Source organism: Lithobates pipiens, unplaced genomic scaffold, assembly GCF_037356315.1.
Source record: "Lithobates pipiens isolate NorthernLeopardFrog02 unplaced genomic scaffold, aLitPip1_a1.2 Scaffold_28, whole genome shotgun sequence".
Lineage (NCBI taxonomy): Eukaryota > Metazoa > Chordata > Amphibia > Anura > Ranidae > Lithobates > Lithobates pipiens.
In genome coordinates, this window is record NW_027507789.1 from 15,246,059 (window position 1) to 15,255,621 (window position 9,563).

Here is a 9,563-nt window from a genome sequence, read left to right on the forward strand (position 1 = left end):
GAAGTACGGGGGTGGCTGTGGACGGGGGGGGGGGTACAGAGTTTGCTGTGGATGGCTGGGGTGGAGGTACAGAGGTGGCTGTGGATGGCGGGAGGGGTACAGAGGTGGCTGTGGATGGCGGGGACAGTACGGGGGTAGCTGTGGACAGGGGGGATACAGAGTTTGCTGTGGACGGCTGGGGTGGAGGTACAGAGGTGGCTGTGGGGGGGGGGAGAGTACAGAGGTGGCTGTGGATGGCGGGAGGGGTACAGAGGTGGCTGTGGATGGCGGGAGGGGTACAGAGGTGGCTGTGGATGGCAGGAGGGGGTACAGAGGTGGCTGTGGATGGCGGGAGGGGGTACAGAGGTGGCTGTGGATGGCGGGAGGGGGTACAGAGGTGGCTGTGGAAGGCTGAGGAAGTACGGAGGTGGCTGTGGCCAGGGGGGATACAGAGTTTGCTGTGGAGGTACAGAGCCCGAGAGCTTTCACACTACAGCGGTGCGCTGGAAGGACGTCAGGGAAAAGTCCTGCCAGCAGCTTCTTTGGAGCGGTGAAGGAGCGGTGTGTTTACCGCTCCTCCACCGCTGCTCCCCATTGAAATCAATGGGGCAGTGCTGTAATACTGCCGGCAAAATGCCGCCATTGCGGCGTATTGCCGGCGGTTTTAACCCTTTCTCGGCTGCTAGCAGGGGGTAAAAGCGCCCCGCTAGTGGCCGACATGCGCCGCAAATCCGGCGGTAAAACGCCGCTAAAAATAGCGGCGTTTTACCGCCCCCCACGCTATGTGCGGTGTGGTGTGAAAGGGGTCTAAGAGCGACTCCCCACCTCTCTCTTTTCCTCGTCTGACAGTTGCAGCAGGCGGGGCCAAGAATGACGTCTCTTTGTTTTGCAGATGACTTTTTAAAACAGACAACCACTTGTCCGCGGGTCGAGTGCCTGTGAATTAAATTGCGGGCACTGCCAGGGGGCGTGGAGATTTATCGGCCCGCTCTTGGGTAGTTGGAGGGGGTAAAATCTTTATCTCTCACCTGACAAAAAGGCTAACAGAATAAATGCACAATCCGCATCTTGCTGTCCAGGACATGTAGATCTTTGGCTTAGGATTGGCTGCTTTCACTGTTGACTTTTATGGTGTTTATCATTCTGCAATGGTAGAGAACATAAGTTGTGCATGAGATTACACGGCTTGTGTTTCTTGCACATCCCCCTTTATTTATTTTATTTTTTGTCTTTTTTTGTTTGTGTCGTTAAATGTTATTTGAAAAAACTTTCAATAAAAATAGCTTGAGAAAAAATAAATAAAAAAAAAAAACCTTTTAAAAAAAGCAATCATGTGCGTTTTGAATCCGGTATTTTAATAGAAATGTATTCTAGTCAGATGAGGGTCTCCGGTGTAAAGTGATGAGGATTGATCTGACGTCTCTCTGCTCTTTCCTGCAGGCGGCGGTAAAGCGAGCCGACCACCTCGAGGCCTTGCTGGAGCAACAACGCAAGCAGCTGTTATCCAAATAGCAGCCATCTCCGTTCAGAACCCCTCCCCCCCCCGCCACCACCACCACCGCGGCCATCTGTGGCTCCCCGTTCCACTACTGCAGGATTTTAGTTTGTATTTTGTTCCAGAATGTTCCTGACACGCGTTCTGTTGGTGCCTCTTGTTTTTTTTAAATCTGTTAAATATATATTTTTGTTTTTTGTACAAATTTTGTCTCGTGTTTTATTATTAACCACTTTCAGACCGGACCATTTTGCTGGTCAAAGACCAGAGCACTTTTTGTGATTCGGCACTGCGTCGCTTTAACTAACAATTGCGCGGTCGTGCGACGTGGCTCCCAAACAAAATTGGCATCCTTTTTTTCCCACAAATAGAGCTTTCTTTTGGTTGTATTTGATCACCCCTGCGGTTTTTATTTTTTGCGCTATAAACAAAAATAGAGCGACAATTTTGAAAAAAACGCATTATTTTTTACTTTTTGTTATAATAAATATCCCCCAAAAATATATAAAAAAACATTTTTTCCCCTCAGTTTAGGCCGATACGTATTCTTCTACATATTTTTGGTTAAAAAAAATCGCAATAAGCGATTTATTGATTGGTTTGCGCAAAAGTTATAGCGTTTACAAAATAGGGATAGTTTTATAGCATTTTTATGAATAATTTTTTATTCTTTTATTTTTTTACTAGTAATGGCGGCGATCAGCGATTTTTATTGTGACTGCGACATTGTGGGGGACCCATCGGACATTTTTGACACATTTTTGGGACCATTGTCATTTATACAGTAATCAGTGCTATATAAATGCAGTGATTCCTGGGTAAATGACACTGGCAGTGAAAGGGTTAACCAGTGGGTGGCAGTGTAGGGGTTAAGTGTTCCTAAGGGTGTGTTACTAACCTGTGGGGGGGTTGGGCTTTCATTTAGTGAACACTAATCTCTGCTCCAATCACATGGAGCAGAGATCAGCATCACTAGTTGCTAGGCAGAATGGAGAAATGTTGTTTACACAGCATTTCCTCCATTCGGCCGCTCCGTGAGACGATCGCGGGGATGCCCGCGGCGATCGAGTCCGTGGGTCCCGCGACCGGACTCACGGGGTCCCAACCAGCGCGGGAGCACGCCGCCAGCGGCGCGCTCCCGATGGCAGGGCGGCATTGAACATTGGACGTACCTGTACGCCAATATGCCTGCCCGTGCCATTCTGTCGACGTACATCGTCGTGCGCTGGTCGGGAAGTGGTTAATCACTTCACCTCCGGAAGATTTTACCTCCCTCCTTCACGACCAGGGCATTATCTGCTATTCAGCACTGCACTACTTTAACTGGTGGTTGCGCGGTCATGTAACACTGTACCCAAATTACATTCGTATCTTTTTTTTTTTTTTTTACACAAATAGTGCTTTCTTCTCTGAATATTTTATCACCTGTGGGGTTTTTATTTTTTCTTATATAAATGAAACAAAGAGATGGGGTTACCACCGCTCCAGGTAGGTCTGCTGAAACAAAAAAAGGTTTTTCCTCCAGGAAATGAAGAGCCCCAGGTGCCGGCTAATGCATATAGCAAATCCAGGCAAGTAGAAAATTCTGGACAGACGCACTCCAAATGAAATTTCTCGTGCCTTTTTATTAGAACATCAGGATCACACTCTACATGTCACAGCAGAAATAATACAGAACCAAAAACAACTGACGCGTTTCACACTAAACGCATAGCTTGATAAATTGATTGTAAATGTAACGAAGACTGACGTTTTTGAAAATATAAATACACATTTTTTTTTCTTTCAGCTATAAAACCTATCCAATAAAAAAAAATCGAATTTCTTCATACATTTTGTCCAAAAGTATTCTGCTACAGTGAGGGGGAAAAAAAGTGTTTGACCCCCTGCTGATTTTGTAGGTTTGCCCACTGACAAAGAAACGATCGGTCTAAAATTTTATTGGTCGGTTTATTTTAACAGTAAGAGACAGAATAATAACAAAAAATATCCAGAAAAACGCATTTCAAAAAAAGTTATAAATTGATTTGCGTTTTAATGAGTGAAATAAGTATTTGATCCCCCTATCAATCAGCAAGATTTCTGGCTCCCAGGTGTCTTCCATAGGGGTAACGAGCTGAGATTAGGAGCACTTTCTTAAGGCTGGGTTCACACTGCTGCGGCTAGGAGAACCGGATGCGAGTCGCACCGCACTGCAGTGCGAATCACATGCGATCTCTGTGCGATGCGAGTTCAGCCATGCAGATAGTATGGCTGAATTCGCATCGCACCCGCCACAAACTCGCACGGGACCCTTTTTTTGGTGCGCAGCAGAATCGGATCGCATGGTTGTTCACACCATGCGATCCGATTCCTGTCCGAGTTTGCAGATCGCACTGCGATATGCGAACTGATCTGGGGGTGTCATTAAGGTTTCACTGACACTCCCAGCAGTCCGCATAGGGCAGTGTGAACTGCCGGCAGGAGGCATGCGATGCGGGAACCCGCCGCGGATTCGCGGCGTTCCCGCATCGCTTCAGTGTGAACCCAGCCTAAGGCCGGGTTCACACTGGTACGACAAACGCTCCGACATTGGGAGCATGACGTGTGAAAATCAATGTTTCCCTATGAGAGCCGCCTTAAAGAGGGATTCCACCTACAAAAAAAAAATTCTTAAAAGCCAGCAGCTATAAAGACTGCAGCTGCTGACTTTTAATAAATGGACACTCACCTGTCCCGGGTTCCAGCGATGTCGGCAGCCGAGACCGATCGATCGGGTCTCGGCTGCTGCCGACGCCATTCTAGGTGAGGGAATCAGGAAGTGAAGCGTTGCGGCTTCACTTCCCAGTTCCCTACTGCGCATGCGCGAGTCACGCAGCACACTAGGAATGGTCCGCGCTGTCTCTGGGACCCGTGTGTGTCCCAGCAGACAGCGCGCCGGGACAGGAAGAGGCATAGACTCCCGTGGGAGTCTAAGCCCGGAAGTGAATGCAAATACCTGTCTTAAGGCCCATACACACGATCAGACTTTGACAACAAACATGCAAATTAGCTGTTTTGGAGCAACATCCGACCCGTGTGTACGCTCCATCGGACAAACTTTTTTGGTTTTCATCGGACTTTTGTTGGCTGTGCGAACGGACAAACTTTCTGGCAACAAAAGTCAGATGGAGCAAAGTCTGATCGTGTGTACAGAAAACCATAGGACTTTTGTACAAAGTACAAACAGGCATGCTCAGAACCAATGCAAAAGATCAGACAACAATACAGAAGTTGACCAAAGGTGGCGGTAAAGAGCAGAAAAACCATGTGATTTGGTGAAAGTTGGCTGAAAAAGTCCTGCTGTGTGTATGCAATACAAGTTCAGGGCCAACGCCCTTTGTACAAAAATCCAAGGGAAAGTTTGTACAAAGTCCTATCGTGTGTATGTGGCTTTAGACAGGTATCTGCATCCCCCTGAAAGGTGCCAACTGTGACTCCGGAGGTGGGGGGGTTCCGATGAGCGAAGTTCCACTTTAGGGTGGAACCCCGCTTTAACTGGTCCGACACAAGTCAGTCCGACTTTGAAAATGCTCCCTGTACTACTTTGGTCCGACTTTGATTCTACTTCAGTCCATTGACTATCATTGAAGTAGGATCTAAGTCGGCTCCTTGTCCTAACCATCCGACTTTAGCATCCGACATTGTGTTATTTCCTGCCCCCTGTTGTAGCCCCTCCCATTGTGTGTTAGTTTTGATTGGTCAAAGGACAAGTCGTATAATCTGAAAAGTCGGATCAAAGTAGTATCCTGTTCATGAAAGTTGGATGGATGTAGGACTGATGTCGCAAAGCAAAGTAAGATGAAAATCTAATGCCCTGTACACACGGTCGGAAATTCTGACGGAAAAGGTCCGATCGGATTATATTGTCTGAAAATCCGATCGTGTGTGGGCTCTATCGGACTTTTTCAGACGGAAAAAATTTGAGAGCAGGATCTAAAATTTTCTGACAGAAAAAATCCAATCAGACTTTTTCCGATCGTTTGTAGAGAATTCCGACGGACAAAGTGCCACGCATGCTCAGATTATTATTATTATTAGGCTGGGTTCACATTGCAGCGATGCGGGAACGCCGCAAATCCGCGGCGGGTTCCCGCATCGCATGCCTCCCGGCGGCAGTTCACACTGCCCTATGCGCACTGCTGGGAGTGTCAGTGAAATGTTAATGACACCCCCCAGATCAGTTCGCATATCGCAGTGCGATATGCGAACTCGGACAGGAATCGGATCGCATGGTGTGAACACCCATGCCATCCGATTCTGCTGCGGACCAAAAAAAAGGGTCCTGTGCGAGTTTGGGGCGGGTGCGATGCGAATTCAGCCATACTATCTGTATGGCTGAACTCGCATCGCACAGGGATCGGATGTGATTTTGCACTGCAGTGCGGTGCGAATCACATCCGGTTCTCGTAGCCGCAGCAGTGTGAACCCAGCCTTATACACGATTTATATAGCGCCAACAGTTTACGCAGCGCTTTACAATGTATAGGGGGGGGGGGCAACACAATTACAGTACAATACAAAAGGGTACAGGAGGGCCCTGCTCGTAGAGCTTACATTCTAAGCTATTGGCTACTAGCCTCTACGTAGTCCCGTCATACGCAACGAACGTCACCACGTTCCGAACGATCGGATTTTCCAACAATTTTGTCCGACCGTGTGTATGCAACAACAGTTTCAGGAAAAATCCGTCTGGAAAAAAAAAAATCAGACGGATTTTGTGGTTGGAATGTCCAACCGTGCGTACAAGGCATTACTACTGTCGTATAGTATACTGGCCTAAAGAGAGTGCTCCTAATCTCAGCTTGTTACCTGTATAAACGACACCTGTCCATAGAAGCAATCGATCAGATTCCAATCTCTCCACCATGGCCAAGACCAAAGAGCTGTCCAAGGATGTCGGGGACAAGATTGTAGACCTGCACAAGTCTGGGACGGGCTACAAGACCTTTGCCAAGCAGCTTGGTGAGAAGGGTGACAACAGTTGGTGCGACCAGGGCCGTCTTTAAGGCAGGGCAAAAGGGGGCAGCTGCCCTGGGCCCTGTCATTGTTGTGGGGCCCAAAACAGCTGCCTCATACTTGACAACTATCCAGGTTTAAATTCCCTTGTCCCTTGAAGTTTTATTCCTGTGCTGTGTCCTAATAGCTGTGTGAAGTGCTGCTACTAATGCTGCCCAGCTCTGCCCTATTGTTGTGTACAAGTGACTCACCTACAGACCCTGTGTTTACATATAAATAACCGGCACTCATATGTAAATAGCGGCGACAATACTAAGTAAATAACTGCGGCTGGCGGCATTGATATGTAAATAAAGGTGGCATTCCTATGTATATCATGCCCCCCTGCTGTGAGGAGGCGATGTGCTGTAACCTCTAGCAACTAATCAGTGAGCCGTAATGTGTGCTGTAACCTCTAGCAACTAATCAGTGAGCCGTAACATGTGCTGTAACCTCTAGCAACAAATCAGTGAGCTGTAACGTGTGCTGTAACCTCTAGCAACTAATCAGTGAGCCGTAACGTGCTGTAACCTCTAGCAACTAGTCAGTAAGCAGTAATGATATGCTGTAATTGCTGGCAACCAATCGCAATTGCTGCCTGATCTGATACAGAAAACTGATTTTAGGTCTAGCTGCTATTGTATGTCTCAGAGCAGGTGGAGAGGGAAATTGCATGGGGGGGGGGCCCCAAGAAAAATTTTGCCCAGGGCCCAATCTATATTAAAGACGTGCGACTATTCACAAATGGAAGAAACACAAAATAACTGTCAGTCTCCCTCGGTCTGGGGCTCCAGGCAAAATCTCACCTTGAGGTGTTTCAATGGTCATGAGAACGGTGAGGAATCGGCCTCGATCTACACGGGAGAATCTTGTCAATGATCTCAAGGCAGCTGGGACCATAGTCGCCAAGAAAACAATCGGTAACGCACTACACCATGAAGGACAGAAATCCTGCAGCCCCTGCAAGGTCCTCCTGCTCAAGAAAGCCCATGTACAGGACGGTCTGAAGTTTGCTAATGAACATCTGAATGATTCAGAGGAGAACTGGGTGTTGTGGTCAGAGGAGACCAAGATCAAGCTCTTTGGCATCAACTCGCCGTGTTTGGAGGAGGAGCAATGCTGCCTATGACCCAAAGAACACCATCTCCACCATCAAACATAGAGGAGGAAACATTATGATTTGGGGGTGTTTTTCTGGTAAGGGGACAGGACAACCTATCGCAGGGACAATGGATGGGACCCCATGTACCGTCTTGGGTGAGAACCTCCTCTCAGGAAGGCCATTGAAAACGGGTCTTTAAGTGGGTATTTTAGCATTACAATGACCCGAAACACACATCCAAAGGCTTGAGAAGAAGCACATGAAGGTCCTGGAGTGGCCTAGCCAGTCTCCAGACCTTAATCCCATAGAAAATATGTGGGGGGAGCTGAAGTTTCGAGTTGCCAAACGTCGGCCTCGGAACCTTAATGACTTGGAGAAGAGCTGCAAAAAGGAGTGGGGACAAAATCCCTCCCGAGATGTGTGCAAACCTGGTGGCCAACTACAAGAAACGTCTCACCTCTGATTGCCAACCAGGGTTTTGCCACAAAGTACGAAGTCATGTTTTGTGAAGGGGTCAAATACTTATTTCACCCATTAAAATGCAAATCAATTTATAACTTTTTTTTAAATGCTTTTTTCTGGATTTTTTTTATGTTATTCTGTATCTCACTGTTAAACCTACTATTAAAATTATAGACTGATCATTTATTTAATAAATCAGTAGGGGATCAAATACTATTTTCCCCTCACTGTACATTTCTTTGGTAAAAACAAAAAAGTGTATATTTTTAATTTTTTTTGGTGTGAAAGTTAGAGTCTACAAACTATGGGATAGATACTGGAATTTGTATTTAAACTAGTAATGGTGGAAATTGGCGACTAATATTGGCACTGCGATAGTGTGGTGGGCAATCTGACATTAACCGACACTGGGGGCAACTGACATCACCAGTGACACCAATACAGAGATTAGTGGTATTACTATACACTGTCACTGTGCTGTACAGTTTCTTCTCCTTGCTTTGCAGGTATAAGAAACACAGAGATTGTCCCCTCTGTACAGAGCTCTGTGTTGAATGTCAACACAGAGCTCTGGGCTGTGATTGGACAGGGCCGATTAGCAAGCCAGTATCTGCTGACAAGCTCCCACTGTGTACAATCGGAGCAGGACCCGGGCAGGGGGGTGCGCATGCACGCGCCCTAAACCCAGGAGGTAGGCAGCGATGTACCAGTACGTTGCTTTGCCTACAGAGGCTTCTCTCCCGCAATACATTGTGACACGGGTGGTCGCAATGCATGCGCAGTACGCAGCGTCACTCCAGCTGATATACTGGTTAGCTGGCGTGACGTCAACACTGCGCATGCGCAGATCGTCTGAGACATTATCCGACGATCGGCAAAGCACAGGGGGAGAATGTAACTGTCCGATTCTGCCTCGCGGGGCGGGGACTCCGCTTTAATGCTTTCCCTTTACAAACACCCCAAGCTGCAGGACGTAGGAAAGAATGGGATGCAAGAGACAAAAAAGCTCCTATGTGCTGCACATCACTGCAAGACCCTATGGATTAAGCTAGGGGGAGGGTGGAGTGAAACGCGTTGGAGGCATGGTTTTGCTGGAGCCTGGGCTGAGGCCGTCATTTCACATCTTCCCGGGGTCTTGTAGTGATATACGGTGCATAGGACCTTTTTTTTTTTTTGTCTCATTGAAGCTGGGATAGGCTCTGCCCTTGCCCACTCCCCGCGGTGTACCCCAGGCCGGATTCCTTAAGTGGCACCCGCTATTGGCTGTCTGGTCACAAAGAATGGGATGAATTCATGTTTTTTTTTCCTGTCAGGAAACCAGACGGGCGTGAATAGGCCCCGAGTGAGGCTGGAGTGCTCTCCACACAAGTGGCTGTGTCAAGTGGGGACAACGAGCTGAGCAGATCTGCCCATCACCCGCTATAATTGCCGGCTTCCTGTATGGCGGCTCATTGTTCTCTTATCATTAAATCTCGCAGAGGGTTTCACCTCTGTAAATTGCTGCTGCTG

At 47.6% G+C, this 9,563-nt stretch overlaps 1 protein-coding gene across 4 annotated transcripts in view; it reads left to right on the top strand.

Moving 5' to 3' along the window:
• The window catches only part of CEP131 (centrosomal protein 131), an 85,565-nt gene extending 83,886 nt beyond the window's left edge, over nucleotides 1–1,679 (top strand). For all 4 annotated transcript variants that reach the window (XM_077458720.1, XM_077458722.1, XM_077458723.1 and 1 more), the window contains one exon: nucleotides 1,420–1,679. In XM_077458720.1, coding sequence (XP_077314846.1) covers nucleotides 1,420–1,491 — 72 coding nt within the window. In that variant the 3' untranslated portion in view covers nucleotides 1,492–1,679. The remainder of the gene's footprint in view (nucleotides 1–1,419) is intronic.
• Nucleotides 1,680–9,563: the final 7,884 nt, after the last annotated feature.